Raw genomic sequence first — 19,627 nt, 5'->3', positions numbered from 1 at the left:
GGGGGTCGTGGGTAGCTGGCGGGTGTCAGGCAACCCTGTGCTCCCGCTACCCCGGCGCTGATCTGGCTGGATGAGGCCTGTGGTCCTACTCAGGCCGGTTTCTGCTTCCCTCAGGGGGGTGATTTTTGACAAAGGTACTTAAGTAAAAGTATAAAACTTCTCGATGAAAACATAGCATATCTACAAGCTGACTAATAAGTACACTAGATGTGTTGCACCTACTCAGTAAAAACTGACCTGCAAAGACAGCAACACAGAACCAACCTGGGCTACCACAAAGACAAAGGTCAAACACTTTACCTTGTAGCCACACCAAATTAACCCTATACTTTGAATGTATATATAAAATGGGTGGGTTTTACAATATGTGAATTATGCTTTTACTTTTAAAAAATTAATGAATAAAAGTTAAATTAAGCAGAAGAGAAAAGGAAACCTCTTGTAATCTTGCTTCAGATTTTTTTTAATCATTTATTTATTTATTTATTTATTTATTTATTTATTTTTAACTCCAGATTTTATTTCCCTCCTGGTCCACCCTCCAATTGTTCCACATCCCATACCTCCTTCCTGCCCACCTCCACTCACCCCCACCCCTGTGTCCATGAGGATGTCCCCACACCCCACTCCCATTCCACCAGACCTCTAAACTCCCTAGGGCCTCCAGTCTCTTGAGGGCTAAGTGCATCTTCTCTGACTAAACCCAGACCCGGCAGTCCTCTGCTGTATATGTGTTGGGGGCCTCATATCAGCTGGTGTATGCTGCCTGGTTAGTGGTCCAGTGTCAGAGATCTCAGAGGTCCAGGTTAATTGAGACTGCTGGTCCTCCTACAGGGTTGCCCTCCTCCTTAGCTTCTTCCAGCTTTTCCCTAATTCAACCACAGGGGTCAACAGCTTTTGTCCACTGATTGGATGCAAATATCTGCATTTGACTCTTTCAGCTGCTTTCTGGGTCTTTCGGAGGACAGTCATGATAGGTCCCTTTTTGTGAGTGCTCCAATTGCTGGTTGGATTGCAAACTGGTACAACCACTCTGGAAATCAATCTGGAGATTACTCAGAAAATTGGAAATAAATCAACCTGAAGATCCAGCAATACCACTCTTGGGAATATACCCAAAAGATGTCCCACCATGCCACAGGGGCATGTGTTCCACAATGTTCATAGTATTCTTGTTTGTGATAGTCATAAGCTGGAAACAACCCAGATGTCCCACAAGAGAAGAATGGATACAGAAAAAGTGATTCATTTACACACTGGAATACTACTCAGTTATTAACAACGAGGACATTCTGCGTTTTGCAGGCAAATGGATTGAACTAGAAAATATCATCCTGAGTGAGGTAACTCAGACTCAAAAGACAGGCATGGTATGTACTCACTAAGAAGTGGATATTAGCCCCCCCCCACAAAAAAAAGTACAGAATACCCAAGATACAGTCCACAGAACTCAAAAAGATCAACAAGCTGAAGGGCCCAAGTGAGGACACCTCAGTCCTCAATCATAGGATGGAGGAGGGAGGGAGGGGCCTGAGAGGGAAAGTGGACAGGATATGGTGCATGGAGAGAGGGGAGCCTGATTAGGTACTGGGAGAGGGAAAAGGACTGAAGCCCTGAGGGTCAGCAGAAAGAATGGAAACAGGCAGCCTCAGGAGGTAAGATGTTGGGGGGACCCTCCAGAATATACTAGAGATCAGGGAGGTGAGAGACTCTCAGGAATTAAAAGGAGGGACCTTATACAAGATGCCCTACAGTGGAGAGAGGGAACTTATAGGACCCACCTCCAGCAGGAAGACAGGACATCAAATGAGGGATGGGGTTGCCATCCCACAGTCACAACTCTGACCCATAATTGCTCCTGTCTGAAAGAACTGCAGGGATGGAAACGGAGAGGAACCTGAGGGAAAGAAGGTCCAGTGATGGGTCCAAAGTGGGGTCCAGCTCAAAGGGAGGCCCCAAAGCCTGACACTATTGTTTCAGACTTTTAATAAAAGGCATAAAAAGAAAAATATGTCAACTTAGAATCTTCAAAATTAAAATTTTCATTTTTAAAATACAGCAATTTTTAAGGAAATGACAGTACTAGGTAAAAAAAACATTGTCGAAATCCATCTCTAACATACATTTTATATCCAGAATGTGTAAAGCCCTTCCATTAGAAAACGAAATCTCAGGGGAAAAAAATTGTGAAACTATCACATGCATCGTGGAAAACTAAGGATGACAAATGGAAAAGTGAAAAGATGCCAGACACCATTCATCAGTGCATAAATGAACAACATACCCATTACTGTTACTGGCAGGGAGGCAGGCAGAGAACTCTTAAATCACAGGGTCAGCTACAAGCAGACAGCCACTGGGATACAGCCTACAATCTATGTTTAATTACCAAATACCCCAACAACCTCACTCTTGGCTATTTCTCTACTTAAGGGAAATGACATCAGAAAAAAACAAAAAAACAAAAAACAAAAACAAAAACAAAAACAAAAAAACCTGATGTCAACACAAAAATATCTTTGTAATTCAGTGAGGAATCATCATAAAAATGTTTATATGACCACCAGAAACCAGACGCAAACTAAACTAAAGGTCCACCACCCACTAAATTGATAAACAAATGAAATTCTCAGGAAAAACTTCCAGAGATACAAAGAAGAGTTCGAAGAAACTTCTAGAAAATGCAAAACAGGCTCCAGGAAGAATCAAACCAAACCAAACAGCAGCAAGGACAACAAAGGCAGAAACAAGGGGAGAGCTAAGGTAGACATAACTGATGGACCTGGACTGGGACGTGCTCATCCTGAGCTGCAGTTTCATTCTGTTACTCACAGTCAACCACGGTCTGATAAGTAACTGAAAATCCCATAAAGAAATGGTTTGCAGGCTTGAATCTACGCACTGTCCTAAACAGTCTGACAGAACATTGCACTGTCCTGCTCTGGACGTGAGGCCTTCCTTCAGCCAGTGTATCTGTACTGTATGCACTACCTGCCCTTTAATCCTAGCTCACTCAGAAACCTCATTAACTATAATGGCTCTAAACCTTAAGAATGGTGGCACTGGTCAATCAGAAATGCCAAAGCAAGCCAAGAAGAGAGTAAGTAAAAGTTGTGGACTTAATAAAGAAATTTTTAAAAAATTCACTTGATATGGTTGCTAAGCTCTACGGTAAGAAACTGAAATTGAATTCCAGGGTTCAATTTCCAGACTCTTCCACTTAGCTGCTTTATGATCTTGAACAAATTAACAGGACCTACCTCAGACCGTGCATGTGGAGATTAAATGAATGAATATGCTGTGCTCCTCTGCTTATTATTCTGAGGTCATGTCCTAATAAAACATTACAAACTGAAAATGTCCTAACTTGAAAATACATGTAATTAACCTAGCTTGCCAGGCATCCTAGCTCAGCTACACAGTAATGCACTGCAAAACGCAGCAGCTCTTCCCAGTGGTTGGGTGGCTTGCTGAGCTGCAGTTTACTGCCCTTGTGCAGGATCAGAAAGGAACATTGTTCTGTATATTGCTAGCCCAAGAGAAATGTAAATTCAAAGTATTGTTTCTACTAAAGCCATATACCTTTTGGACCATCAAAAAGTCAACATACAGATGATGTCTGGGGTGTATGTTGTATGTACAGTAGTCATCATACAGTATACAAGCTGCTTATAAGTTGCTATTATTGCAACTGTTCTTAGTCAACTTTTCAAAACCGTCGTTATTTCTGGTTAAACAGTTTAAGAAATAATGGCTCAGGGATTAAATCACCAATGAAAGAGTATTCAGGGGCTGGATCATGGTTCCCGCTACGTGGGAGGGTAGGTGCTTGGTTCTATGGAGGCTTGATGCTCCAGAGAAGGGGGATGCTAGAGGGGTGAGTGAGTGGGAGAGTGGTTGGGTGGGGGAATACCCTCTTAGAGGCAAAGGGGAGAAGGAAGGGGGATAACATTTGAAATGTTAAATAAATAAAATGATTAATAAATTAGAAAAAGAAACCAATGGATTGTTTCATCTATGTGTGTAAGTGTGTATGTGTGTAAGTGTGTATGTGTGTTCCTGCTCACATGTGTATACATGTGTATGCATGGAGGCCAGAAGCATGTTGAATCCCAGAGAGCTAGAGTTAGACAGTCATGAGTTGCATAATGTGGGTGTTTGATCTCGAACTCCAGTTGACAAGACAGTTAACCTCCACAACAACACAGTTAAGCACTAGGTCATGGGAACTCAATCTGAACTAAAATCCCATTTGGCAAAATTCTCTCACAAATAATACTGTCCTTTTTTCCTCTCTGTGATATTTTCTAGGTCCTCTATACCACAAGCTACAAGTGCCTTAATCCAGACACTTCCTCTGCTCATACATATCCCATAACGTCTGATACATTAGCTAAATTTATCATAGCTTCTACTAGCCCACACCTTTAAAAAATTTTTCTGATAACTTTTCAAATCAACTTTTCATAAAGAGTTTAAACTTGGATTTGTCCTGAAAATACCTATACGCAGGGCTTAAAATGATAAAGGTAGCAAATCTCTTTCTTCTCCATGATAACCAAGGAGATGCCTGCAAATAGCAGGTACAGAATGAGCTGTTTTCCTCTGCTTTGCTTAAGCATTTTTACCCAGGAGAACCAATACTTCTCCCACAATTCCTTCTCTTAACTGAATGATAGACACTGTTATCAAAAGAGACTTCAAGTACTCTGCAGGAGCCAGCATGATGATGGCATGGGTGACGGTACTTGCTTGCTGCCAAGCCTGACAGCCTGAGTTTCACCCTAGAATCCACAAGGTAGAAAGAAAAAAAGTACCTCTTACAAGTTACCCTCTAAATTCTATGTGTGTCACAGGCATGCACATACATAAAAAGGTAATGGAAGGGGTCAGAGGGTGCTCAACACAGGAAAGTGTTAGTCTCTGAGTATCATGACCTGGGTTCCATCCCAGAAACCACATGGTGGAAGGGAAAGCCACTTTCTGCAAGTTATCCTCTGACACCCACATGCACATGTATAGATCCCCCGTTGCCGCCCGCCCCACCCCCGCCACCATACACACAGTTTTTAAGAGAAACAAAAGGAGTACTTTTTCTTTACATAGGTTGAAATTCAATCTAAACAATGTAAACAATCTAAACATTTCTGAAATAAGTAAACAAGTAAAATCTTTCGAGGCTACTCCCTCATAACACTGCAGGGCGGTGGGGAAGTGTCAACTCTCTGTTGTAGAAACACAGGACTAATCATCCTATTTGGCCAGCTATTTTGGAAGCATTAAAAGCAACCTATGCTAACTGTAGCAAAGTAAAAAACAAAACAAAACAAAACAAAAACCATTCAAAACAAACTCCAGTTCATACACATAAAGGGAAAGGGAGACTGAAACACAAAGAGCCAATGAGGCATAGGACAGCACCTACTTCATGAATGAGAGCCAGTGTTGTCTGCTTGAAGCTTCGCCCTCTACTGGCCATCAGCCGATTCAGTGGCTTGCCATCTTTGCTCTGATACATGGCAAGATCATAGCAAAACAGCATGCCACCTTTCAAAAGAAAGAAATTCAGGATGAGCATTTTCAATGAGAGAAAATTACAAATTATATTCCCAGTAATTCACACTCAGCCAATTTGGATGCAGAAATTATCAGTGAAAATATGAATTATTGAGCAAATTATTATTTTTTAATATTAGTGTCCAAAGAATGAAAAAAGTGGATACAAAATTAACATTTAAAATATGTTATTTACAAGTCGCTTATAATTAACATTTACCAGTATAAATATTTACAAAAAAAGGAAATTTATAATTTGAATTCATTTCACATTTTACAAAACATTGGTACTATCTATTAAACTTTATCCTAAGATAAGTTTCATTAAAAAAAGTATGTGCATAGTATAATGTCAGCTCTTGATAACTTAAGGCCCTTAGCCCATGCCCACACATGAAACAAGCTGAGATTCCACGTGCATCAGCAAGCTTTTGGTTGGGCCTCTTTTCCCCGCCTTTGTAACTGTGGTTAACTGAGTTCTCAATGAACTCCCAGCACCAGGTAGGCCCCAAGTCAATCAAAAGCCCAGGAAGCCAGTAAAGTAATTTATGGTAACCCCAGGTAACCTGTGGAAACTTGGTAATTCTGAGCCAACAAAAAGACATACTGAAGGACCGAGATGGCAAAACATACGGATGACTACATTTCCAACATGTATTCTTAGTAGTGACAGAGAAAAGTGCACACTTTATAAACATGGCTCAGTAAATTGTTTTTCACTGAGAAGACATGTCTTAGCAGAATGCAGATCAAGAAGCAAGTCATTGTGTGCCTCTCAGAAGCCTTGGGGCACATCTTCCTGTCACGCCTCCAACTCGGCTGGCACCACCACCTCTAGCTGCCACTTTGCCTATCATGGCTCTTTTTATGAATGGAGTTAGAACACGAATATGTCTTCACATCTCATTTCCTACACCCACCCTCGCTGTTTTGGGAATCATCTTGTTCTCACTGGCGATGGAGTCTCCTCACTCCCTCATCATATTCCTTTACATGAATATGCAAGAGTTGTGTATTCTTTTTACTGCAAACAGGCATCAGATAGCTCCTGAGTTAAACACTGGGCAAATAGTACTGCTGTGGACTTACGTCTCTGGCAGCACCAATCGGGGTTCAAGTTCTGTAAAAATAAAATCCCAAGTAATGTGGGCATTTGTTCAGAATCAATTTTAAAAATATCAGAGGAGCTTATATTCGCAACAGCTGTCCCAGTTACTGCACCGAAAGCCTTTGCTCAGTGTCCATGGGGAACGGTTCCAAAACCCCCATGGTTAGCAAAAACCATGAATATTCAAGTCCCTTATATAAAATGACATAGGATTTGCATATAATCTAATCACTTCCTCCTGCATTTCTTATGACCTCTATATTATTTATAAAGAATACAACGCAGACATCAGATGTGGCACAAACAGTTGCTATGGTGCAGTGTTTGGGAACTAATCACAAGAAAAGGTCTGCTTATGTTCAGAACTGTAAACTTTTAGAAATACTTTTGATCTGCAGTTGGTTGAATCCTCAGATGTGGAAACCCATGGGAACATAGCAGCAACTGTACTTGGTATTTTCCACCTTTTATCCACTCCAGTGGTATGAAATGTGATCTTTTTATAGGTTCAACCCAAGTTTTTCTTGATGATAAAGTCAATTTTCTTCTTACATGTTCACCGGACATTCTAATGCCTCTTTTAATCCTATCACACTGTGGGTTTAGTCATTTCCATCTGGTCTACTTCTCTTCTCTATCTCCTCCCTCCCAACAACCAAGAAGCCCGTCCTACTTTTCTGCCTCCATTCTGCATGTGATACAATCAGTTTAGCTACAGCTCTTTGCCCAAGCGTGGGTAGGAGGTTATTCCTGGAGCAAAGGCATCTTATCAGTGGCCACACCACTGAAGAAAGTGACACCCGTCCTCCCCCATACCCTTAACGGTCAACAGTTTGTTCAAGAGCAGGGTTGGGAAGGTCACAGACCCAAGGAGGAAACTAGTGCTAGTTTTGCTGAACAGTCATGTTGTCAAAGTGCCTCTAACTACGCATGCTGTACTCACTGATTGTGCTGAGCCCATCTTTCACTGGAGGGACTTCCTACTACAGCGAGCAATGGTTAGTGTAGAAAACAAGGGATGGCAGACTATCCTCTTCTCTAAGTGTCATCTCAGGCAGTTCCTAGTATTTCTATTAAATAATTCTCATTACTTTGCATTCTTTAGGTGTCCTTCATCAGATATGTACATGATAAACATCTGCAGTATACTTGTCTTTTTTAAAACTAGAGCTTTTAGATCTGGGAAGATACTTTCATCAGTAGTGTGCTTGCCACACAAATGTGAAGGCATGAGCTCATTATATAATACTGACATCAAAGCAAGCTGTGGTGACACATGTTTGGACCCACACACTGGGTAGGCAGAGACAGGTAGATCCCTGGGAGTTATTTTTGGTTGTGAGCCTAGCCTTTAACGGCTGAGCCATCTCTCCAGCCCAGGAGTTATTAAGTCAACCTGTGTGCTGGTCCAGAGAGATGCCCACACTCAGATAATAAGGTAGAGGACCGAAGAAAACACCCATAAGGTGTTACATATGGGCATACATATGCATCCCGACACATCTGTATACATGGACCACACAGCACAGACAAACATTAAATAAAAATAAATACATTAGAGCTTTTCATAATAGAGATCATGACTTTTCTCCAAATCTCTGCTATAAATCAGTGACACATTGACTATGTGTGCATGTTTCATACTGTATTCTTTTGGTCAGCCTGTGTATCACTGCACTAACACCAAATTCCCAGTGACTGTGAGTTTATAATAGTTTTTTACATCTGATAATGTATGTTCTCGTTGCTGCTGATGTTCTTGAAGACTGCCTTCATTTAATTTTGGGTTTTTCTATTTCCACACAGTTTTTGGAATAAGGATGTTAATTGTCAAAAACGTATTGGACTGATTATGATTTACTTAAATCTATATATTAATTTTAACTTAAATTTTTACGATATGTAGCCTTCTAGCCCATAAACATCATACATAAAAACATTTATTGTTTTTTCAATATTATTTCAGTAGCTGATAAAATACAGGTTATTGATTTGTTTTGATACTCAATATATATGATGCTACTATAGGTTTTAAATTTCATTTCCTATTCATTATAGTATATAAAATATACAACTGATTTTACATATTCATTTTTGTATAGGTATATATGCAGCAACCTGCAGAACGGAAATCAACTGTTAATCATAATTATTCATGGACTATTTTGCATGGTCTATGAATATAGTGATGTCATTTGCAAGTAATGAATGTTGTGTTTCTTTAACCCTTGCAGCTTGTATTTCTTTCCCTCAGCTGACTTCACTAGCCATGACTTCTGGGACAACACTGAGTAGGAGTGGTAATAACAGCATTCATCTTTTTTTCACCTATCAGAGAGCAACGCTGTCAGTATTTCAAGATTCACTATGAGTAAGTATTGGTGGTTGTTCCTTATCATAACAAAGGTTTCTATCTATATATAACGTTTAGTAAGTCTTTCTGGCATCATGAACTTGTGCTAAATTTTTCAGATTTTTTTCTTACACACCTAAATCTATTTAAAGACTGACCAAACAAACCAGCCTTTTAAATTAACATAGTGAATTAAATTGGCTTTGAAACATTAAGTTAACTTTGTCTTCCTTTTACATGTATTGCTTAAGTTAACCTCACTCCCTATCTTTCCACCTGTGCTCACTGGAAAAGGTTGGTGCATAAGTTTCCTGTCTTGTAATGGCATGGTCAAGTTACGTGGGTCCTGTGAAGAAGAATACTTGAAAAAGAATACTTGTTTTCCTGTGGTCTTGTGTGGAGAGCCGTGAGCAATCGCCATTACAAGATGGCACCGGCTTCCGCTGTGCCTAACTGGTAAACAAGCAATGTGCGCAGGTGCATGAGTGAATTCGTGAATTCGTGCCAAGTCACTGCCGATCCCGGGGCGTAGCAATGAGGCGATGGGCAAGCAACAAATCAGGTGCTGACACGCCACTCCAAGGTGTATATAAGCAGCACCATTTTCCGGGGTTCGGGGTCTTCCTCCTAATGAAGCAATAAAGCTTTGCTGCAGAAGAATCCGGTTGTCCGAGTGTGTTCTTGCTGGCGAGAAACAAGCTTGGGACAGTCTTGCTATAGTCTGTGTAAATTTAGTCAGGAAGCCACTTGTACCCAAGTTTTCTTTGTAGGATGACTAATACGTTAAAGAATGAATTTCAAGGGTAAATATCAAATTGTTCATATAATTATATTTCTCCTATCAGTTTCATATTTGAGGGACTTCTATAACTCACTTAAATTTTGAAGATTATTGGCTAAAAGTTCTTCGTAGCACTTCTCTTTGAGAGCAGTGTCCACTGTGCAGTAGCATCTCCTCTCTTCTTACTCAGACAGGCCTTCATGGTCTTCTGTCGCTAGTGATGTTGTTGAATCTTCACTTCATGAGTACCTTTATGTCTTTAGGCACAGAGTTTTACAACATTTACTTGACTTACTATTCTTTTCTAAGCTTTTTTTAAATGGAGTTTGGTTTCCTTTCCTTGTTTCTAATATGTTTCTAATATTGAAAGTGCTCATTTCTGTGCTGACTAGTTTCTTCTTCTTCTTTTTTTTTTTTTTAAACTTGATACAAGCGGGAATTATCTGAGAAGAGATACCTCTATTGAGAAAATACTTCCACCAGACTAGCCTGTAACAAAGTCTGTAAGACATTCTTCTAATACCGATGATCAATGTGGGAGAGCCCTGCGGACTGTAGGCAGTGCTACCCCTGCACTGGTGGTCTTGGGTCTAAATAGAAAGCACACTGGGTAAGCCACAGGAAGCGAGTCAGCATACAGCACCATAGCTGCTCTCTGCCTCAGTTCCAGCTCCTAGTTTCTTCTTGAGTTCCTGCCCTGATTTCTCTTGGTCATAAACTATAAACTATACAGTGAAACAAACCTTCCCTCCCCAAGTTTGCTTCTGCTCACAGTGTTTTATCACAGCAACAGAAAGCAAAGTAAGAGAATTTCCCGCTAAAAACCTCTGTGGTAGCTCAGTGGGAAAAAGCATGAGAGCTTGAATTTGGATTCTAGCACACACACACACACACACACACACACACACACACACACGCACACACACACACACACACGGCCATTTGTATACATGTAACTCTAATACTGTAGGGATGGAAACATAGGACTAGCTACTAGCACAGACCCAGGTTCAGTGAGAAAGTGTCTTAAAGGAATTAGGAAGAAAGTAATATATAAAGACATACTGTGTCCTCTGACCTCCACAAGCATACACGCAGGTGAATACATTCATACACATACAGACACACACACAGTGCATCTTCACACATATATACCACTTACTCTTATGTATGTACATACACACAAAAACAATCAGTCAACAGAAAAACATGGTAGCTACATCCTACAAGCTATTATATGGTCTGCCTTCACTATCGCATAATTACAATTAAAATTTAAAGTACCTTTATTGATGTATAATAATTGACTCCATTGTGTCACTTCTGCACATGTACATCATGTGCTTTGACCATATTCATGCCATCATCACCTCTTAGTCCCTACCTCCTCTTAGAAGCCCTCCTCTTCCTAAATAGTCTCCTCCACTTTCATGTCCTATTTTTAAAATCTAGATTGCAAACATTCAGTATATCCTTCTGAATCTAACTTTTATGGCTCAGTATGATGACAAATACTTTTACTGCAAATGACATTATTTTTCTTCCCTTAATGGAGGGATAAAAATCCATATTTTATAAACTATGATTTATTATTATTGTTGTTGTTAATTTATCTGTTAATGGACACAGGCTGATTTGTGAACAATGTCTTAATAAGTGTTAAAGTGCAAGTATCCTACTATATTATATGCTAACTTCAAATACTTATTGTAAAATCAAAAAGCAGTACATGGGATCATGTGGTACTTCTAGTTCTTCCTGCTGGGCAACATCTATCCTGACTTCCATAGTGGCTAAGCTAATATACAGCTTCAGCAATAGTGTATGAGTATCCCTTGTTCTCTGTTTTCTATGTCTTTATCTTCATCTCTTGTTTCTTTTCTTGTAATGGCTCTTCTGACTGGACCAAGCTGGAATCTCAATGGATTCATGATTTACATTTCCCTGATAACTAAGAATATTAAAATTGTTTCCATACGTTTGTTGGCCACTTCTCCAACAAGACCTAACCTCTGGCCTGAGCCAGCTGCCAATCAAATCCACAGCTAGAATAGAACATGTTCCAAGGGGTAAAATGGTCTAAAATAGTCTCCCCATTCTGGAATTTGAAGCTATCTATTTATCTTTGCTTCTGCATTTTTTGAATTCCTTTTCAATTCGGTTGTTTGTTGTAACTGTTCCAGCTGTGTGTAAATGTGAGCAGCAGTCAAGCAATTGTCCTACCATGTAACTTATTACAATTACACATGGAAGCACAAGTTGAGACATGACACTGTAAACCTGCACTTCACCATAGTGCAGTATTCTTACCTGCCAGGCCAGGTTTCAACCCTGGTTGCTTGTTTGTTTCATACGTCTTCAATATAAAGTTCGGGATTCCTGCTACTGTCTTCCCTTGGTCTGAGCGCACGCCTCCTTTCAATGCGGAGTGATATATCCCACGGGGCATATTCACCATCTCTTGTCTCACAAGAGATGTAAAGAATTCTTCCAATGCTGGAATAAAATAACAAGAGTTCAAAACCCAAATAAATGTGATAGTCCAGAAGAGGCGTGTTCCTTCCTAACCGGTGCACAGGCATCCAGCTCTGTCTCAGGTTGAACTTCACAAAGCAAACCACTGAGCACCATCTCTGCCTTCAATGTTCCCAAATGGGAACGAAGTACTACACTGCTCAGGTATCTTTCATTCTTCTTCATTTCTTACATATCATCTACTGGCAAGTTCTTGTGGCTCCACCTTCAGAGTCCTCCTTTTACAACCATTCTCATAAAGCCTTGCCTAGTTATTATCTTTGCCTTCCTCAAATATACTAATATAAAAGCTGTATCTTTAGTCACTTCTTCCTCATGATCACCCCTATAGTGTCCTCTAGCCAGAAGCTGAAGTCGTCCTCGCCCTTTATGTTCTTAATACCACCCAATAGCTTTCACTGTACAAACAAACAAACAAACAAAAACAAACAACACTGCCAAAAAACTATACAGCCTCTGACCTCAAATAAGGCATCATCATGACTCTCCCTATGGCCTTATTTCTGCCATGTTCCCTTCTTGCCAAGTGAAAGATATCTATCCAGATAGCCTAAATATCCCCTTCTATTCTTCAAAAATATACTCTTGATGTGTTCTACAGGAACACAGGACCTGCTGGCTATCGACATGAAGCACACTATTTCTAGCTTTTTCTTGTCCTTTGGATGTTTTCAGAGAGACCTTTTAGAACTAATCCCATTCTGTAGCAATGTTAGCACACATATTAGAAATGGAAAAACTCACTCCTTACCTCCTCTGTCTACAAAGGAACCTATGCTAATGAAGTTCACTTTGCTATATGGCATTGTACGAACTACAAGACAACATAAAAATGTAGGATCAGAAGACAACAGATGTCAAAAACCAATTACCATTGGGTTCATATTTGGGTGCCATTTCCACAAGAACCACTAGAGGCTGCCCAATACAGAAACAAAAACAAAGCATGAAGGCTAAACAAACCACAGTGGGAAAACAAACAGGAAATACATGGTCCTCCAGTAGGAACACAAAAACAAGGGTCCACCCAGCCACATCCGAACTAAACTAGGAATATTTTTACTTCAAGGTCTCCTTTAAATGACCATGATTTAAAGTAAGTGCTCACTGGCACAATAATTAAGTATCCTTCTCTCTTTCTGTATAATCCCCTGGATGCAACCAAACTTACCCATACAAAGTAAGGAGAGGGACTGGGGATATAGCTCAGTTGGTAAAGAACACTGCAGAGCATGAAGACATAAATTTGATCCCCAACACCTATGCAAAAAAGGCCAAGTGAGGCAGCACACACATGGCACTCCAGCACTGGTGAGTCGAAGGCAGAGGATGCCAGCAAATTGCTAGTCAGACAATCTACCTAAATGGCAAGGCACACATACAACCAAAAAGTTCTGCCTCACATACATACACATATATAGACATGCACATACATCATGCACACACACAATGTCCATCTCTGGCCTATACACATGCACAAACATTCATAGATATGCACATACAACATGCACACACACACACACAATGTCAATCAACCTCACAGATACATAGGCATGGACAAATAACACACATATAATGTCAACTCTGGTCTATACACATGCATGCACATATATAGACATGTACACATAACACATGCATATAATCAACTGTTAGTCTACACACATGCATACACATATGTACACATGAACATATAATAAATATACACAGAATATTAACCTCTGGTCTACTGACACACATAAACATAACACATACATAAACATGCACATACAACACACACACACACACACATAAACACTCATACACACACACTCACACACACACAATTCTGAGAACATCTGTTGGGAACAGTTTCTACTGACTCTTCCGCACTTACCCCTACCATTCTCAATGCTACCCTGTAGCCTCCAGAACTAAGCTGTAAGAAATGCATCAAAAGGCTGCTCATTGTGTCAACCAATGAAAGGCCCTGGCAGGAGATCAAAGAGTGAAAACACAGTACAGTCAGGGAACTTATTCCCTAAACACTGTCCAACAGGTTACTACAGGCTGCCTGCACCCTTATTTAGAAGGCTGTCTCCCCTTAGGCAGCTATAACTGTGACATGCATGTCTTTTACCTCCCCTACACGGCCAAGGGACCTTAGCTACACAATGATGATTCATTGTGTCTAATGAATTTCCATAAACTTTGCAAACACAATTATAAAGAGAAACTTTATTTAAATTTCTTCGATTATCCCATTGAGAATGAAGCCCTTTTTGCAATGACCATCATGACTATAACGTCTAACCAAATGGATGCTATGTAATCACAGACTGTGTACTCTAGTTCCTGAATGGTGTGGTGCAGGTATGACTGCTCCAAGCTCAGTCTGAGCACAGACTTTTTGAATGTGTGTGTCATGTAACTGTGAAGACAGGAGCGTTTGGTGAGAGAGGGTGATTTCATGCTTCTTCAGGAGGAACTGTGTTCTGACAAAGAGGGCAAGCACATAAGTCAAAAGGGAAGATACACTTGCAAGTGCACTGTTCCAGCAACAGAAAGCTGCCTACTTATCTAGCTCTGTGGTCAATAAAAGCCTCTTGAGTCCCTCCTGCAGATGTGAAGGGAGGATAAGATGCAAGCATCTGAATGGAGCCACTACAGAGAACATCATCTTCCCTAAGCAACTGAGCCAATCAATAAGCAGCATTCTCCCTGCTCTCTGCAGCCTTGGCCTTGGCCTCTTCCTTACATATGACCAGGTGAGAATTTAAAAAGAAACGAAAATCTATACACAACAAGGTGAGCATGTTAACACTGCAGTTATATCTAATGGAAAATCATCTAACAACTGAAAAAAAAAGTTACCATAGGAACTAAGATAAGGATCATAAACATACTATATGAAATGAAAAGAATAAAAATCTAAGTCTAAAAGTTGACAAACTCAGAGTATCTGGAGAAATCCAAACAGGACTTTAATACAAACAATTTTAAGCTAGAACTTTAAAAGGTCAACATTAGGGGATAAAGAGATGGCTTCATGGTTACTGCTTTTGTAGAAGACCAGAAATCAATACCCAGCACCCACAGCTGACAAGCACACAACTGTATAACTCACAACATACAATATACATACATACATACATAGCTCACAACTGTACGTAACTCCAGTCTCTGGAAATTTGATGCCTTCTTCTGTCTTCCACGGACACCAGGTACACACACACACGATGAACTTATAAACATTTAGGCAAATATACCAACACAGGTAAAATTAAAAAAAAATAGTTTAATAAGAGGAAGAAGAAAGAAGAAGAGGAGAAGGAAGAGGAAGAGGAAGAAAAAGAAGAGGAGAAGGAAGAGGGAGAGAAGGAGGAAGAAGAGGAGGAGGAAGAGGAAGAGGAGGAGAAAAAGAGCAAATAATTAACATGAGAAACAGGCCATGATTCCCCCTCTTTCAGAGCAATGACTTTACCACCATCTGTAACTAGTGACTACCATGCATCATGTACCCAGAATCCTCCTAGTCTCTGTTCCCATGGCTGCAACCTATGTCCTTGTCTGTTTGTCCATGCTCCATTAATCAGAGAAAGTGAGCACAGAACAACATTGTCTATGGTGATGGTTTGCCAGACACAGTTATACCTACAAAACCAATTGACTCCAATTATCAGATTGCCTCATAAAGAAAAAACAAAAACAAAAACACAGTGGAGTACTGTAGCCATCAAGTATAAACACTAGCACAGAGGTATGAACCCTCAAAATATCTCAGTAGCAACCTTTTCCTCTTCTGCAAGCAGTCACACCCTACCTCTGGCCAGAAGGCTACAGAAATCAGCAAAGGGCACAAAGTCACTGTAAAACCCCAAGTGAGCTATTGGCAGTGGCTCTTTCAGGATACTGGGAGATTTGTATACAAGGCATTTTCCTATGCCTGCTGGCTATTAACCCTGGAGAGACTCAGGGCTCCTGGGGAGCGATGAGATGAGATAGGAAGTATGGAGAAGAAAGGAACAGTAGAGGAGATCTGAGGCTTGCAGAGGAGGGAAAACATGAAAACATGGTAGCTTTGGCTATGCTCCACTGTTCAGTTTGCTCTAATAAAAGGAGGCAGGGACAGACAGGAGCTCTGTCTATAAATTAATGATACATGCTTAGCTAAATTTCCAGAGAATCTCTAATTGTCATGAAATAAAAAAATAATATTAATGTTACAGATTACTATCATCACATATAACAATGACTATGTTGAAAAGCTATAACAACATATTTTTATTAAGCCTCATTTTCAAAACTTAAGTGTTTCCATGTATATATGCTCAAGGCAGAAGTTGAACAAAAAAGCAAAATATTGGCTAGCACTGGAGGGCTTCCAGTCACAAAGGATCGTCTATGATAATTTTAAGGAATTTTTAATAACCAGAAGATGAATTTTAAATAATATAATATTTTAATCATAACCCATAATCCATATCTCAGCTATCACAATGGATCATCTATGGAAATTTTAAGGATTTTTTAATAACCAGGAGATAAATTTTAAATAATATAAAATTTTAATCGTAGCCCACAATCCATATCTCAGCTATAATCACCTACTGTTTCTTGGGTAAGACTTAAATAGAGTTAGTGAAAGTTTTACATTTGTGAATACCACACACACTTGCACAGCATGCCTATTAAAGGCTAACAGATTAATAAACTTTATATCAAAACAAATGACCATATAATTTGATCCTTAAAACTATTAAAAAAAAAAAAAAGGTCATCATGTAGCCCAGGATGGCCTGGATCTCACTACATATACCAGTTGAGCCTCAAATACACCATGCCTGACAAAAATCTATCCCTGGCCTGTAAATCATGACCATCTGCTTCTGCCTCATCAGCACACCACACCTGTGTGCATCAGTGCACACACATTCTTCTACTGCTTAAATTATCTAATTTACCTTTGTATATTGTACAAATAATGTAGCCATTTATTTATAGCTCTGGAACTTTAATACTGCGATTCGTATACTTTATAGAAAGAACAAATTGTTCTGGAGAGATGCCTCAGCAGGTAAGAGTTCTTGTTCTTGCAGAGGACCTAAGTTCTATTCCCTACACCCATGTGGCAGCTCAAAATTGTCTGTAATACTTCCCCAAGTACCAGCTATTCATGTGGCACACAGAGATACAGGCAAGCAAAACAGCCAAACACATACAATAATAAAATAAAATATTTAAACAAAAGAATAGACAGGGGCCTAGCATAACTGTCCTTTGAGAAGCTCACTGAACTCAGCAGTCAATGGGCAGAGATGCAGACACCCATACCAAACATTAGATGGAGCTCGGGTCGTCTTATGGAAGAGCTGGGAGAAACATTGAGAAACCTGAAAAGGACAGGGACTCCATAGGAAGACCAACAGAGTCAACTAACCTAAACCCTTTGAGGCTCCCAGAGATTTAACCACCAATCAAAGACCAGGTCTCAGCTGTACCTAGGCCCTCTGAATATATGTAGCAATGAGCAGGTTGGTCTTCATGCAGGTCCTCCAAACAACTGGAGCAGGGAGTGCCCCTGAGCCTGTTACCTGCCGGCTACCTGCCTGTCCTGTGAATCCCATCCCCCTATATGGACAGCCTTGTCTGGCCTTAGTGGGAGAGATTGAGCCTAGTCCTCTGTAGCAACATGATGTGCTGAGGAGGGCTGGAGGCAGGGTGGGGGGGTAGGGGTTGTGTTTAACACTCAGTGGGGGGCTTCTCCTCAAAAGGGGAAAGAGGAGGTACTAAGAGGAGAGGAAAAGCTTAGATATTGGGTTGCAAGGGAATAAATAAATTTAATTTTAAAACAAAATTAAATTCATAATGATAAAACTACAAGTAGATCTCTTAAAAGTTGACATTTTTCACTTAGCTTATAACAAAGAGACACTAAGTAAAGAAGTGGCCTGGAGTTCCACAGTAAATCTGTTTTATACAATAACCAGCTTTTAAAATGAAATCTAGTTTTCATTGAGAACAACTATGTTCAGTTAAATGTTACTGTCATCTAATGGTTTTATGATGGTTAAAACATCATATTACCTAAGACTGCCCCTCTAGAACACACAAGTACACTTAGCATTTCATCTAGAAAGTATCTATATGAGAGTAAACAACAGCATGTGCACACCAAACAAAAAAATTCTCTCAATTTTCCACACAGGCAAAACCACTGGAAAAGTCCAGCCCTGTGGTTGTCAAGTAGGAGTCACCTGGTAAAACCGAAGGGGCGGTAATGGTCAGCAGCCTGAGATAGCACGCTCCAGGAATGGAAAGGTCCACAGACTCCTCCTCATCCAGCTCACCAGGGACAGGCATCTCTGGCCTTATCTGAAATAAGTAAAGACATGTTAGAGAGAGTGAAAATAAGACATGTAAAATATAAATGTAAAATATAAATTATCGTAGACTTAATCAATCACTCTTCAATATCAAAAGACAATTGAAATGAAATTGTAAAGGCACCTTCATGAGACAGCAGGTATGGCGGTGCACAACTTTAATCCCAGCAGCTGGGAGACAGAGGCAGGTGAATCTCCGTGTGTTCAAGGCCAGTCTAGCCTACATAGTAAGTTCTAGGACAGCCATAGAGAGACCCTGCCTCAGCCACCACCCATCCCCACAACACACACACACACACACACACACACACACACGTCAAATACTAACGGAATGGTAAATTCATTTTATTGGATATGATCTTGGTTCCATTTAATGAACTGAGAGCAATACAATAGGAACATCACCATAAGTCAGCGTAAGTAATTATTATAGAAAATGAATAAAACACCACATCACATAGTAAAGTAAGATATCAACACTGACATATTCAATGAGTTCAACTATTGTGGTTTATGGTTAAATATTTTGCTTATAGGATTTTTACTTTTCTTTGTGGTTTTAGAGGCTGGAGAGATAGATGGCTCAGGAGTCAAGAGCAATTGTTTCCCTTCCAGAGGACCTGAGTCTGGATCCTAGCACCATGCTGGGCAGCTCACCACTGTTTATGACTCTAGCTCTGGACATTCCAACATATTCTCCTGGCCTCCATGGCTGCATGCACATCTAACACACACATACACACATGTATAGCCATACAAAATTTAAATTTTTAAAAACTGTTATTCCAACTATATCTCTAAGACAAAGTTTCAAATCTTCTAGTGACAAGATTGTGACATGACAAACGCTTTACTTGACATTCTTTGGACTTAGCAATAGTTGCTACGGAAAATAACACTAAAATCGGTAATCAGTAGCTTTGCTTTACTGT

At 40.0% G+C, this 19,627-nt stretch overlaps 1 protein-coding gene across 4 annotated transcripts in view; it reads right to left on the bottom strand.

Annotated features, from left to right (window-relative positions):
* Focad (focadhesin) overlaps window positions 1-19,627 on the bottom strand; it is a 294,020-nt gene that overhangs the window by 81,853 nt on the left and 192,540 nt on the right. For all 4 annotated transcript variants that reach the window (XM_021160670.2, XM_029475893.1, XM_029475892.1 and 1 more), the window contains 3 exons: window positions 18,567-18,684; window positions 12,109-12,294; window positions 5,426-5,547 (listed from right to left, as the gene is read on the bottom strand). In XM_021160670.2, coding sequence (XP_021016329.1) covers window positions 5,426-5,547; window positions 12,109-12,294; window positions 18,567-18,684 — 426 coding nt within the window. The remainder of the gene's footprint in view (window positions 1-5,425; window positions 5,548-12,108; window positions 12,295-18,566; window positions 18,685-19,627) is intronic.

Source organism: Mus caroli, chromosome 4 (genome assembly GCF_900094665.2).
Source record: "Mus caroli chromosome 4, CAROLI_EIJ_v1.1, whole genome shotgun sequence".
Lineage (NCBI taxonomy): Eukaryota > Metazoa > Chordata > Mammalia > Rodentia > Muridae > Mus > Mus caroli.
Note: the sequence above shows the minus strand (reverse complement) of the source record. Positions and strands in the feature narration are given on the sequence as shown.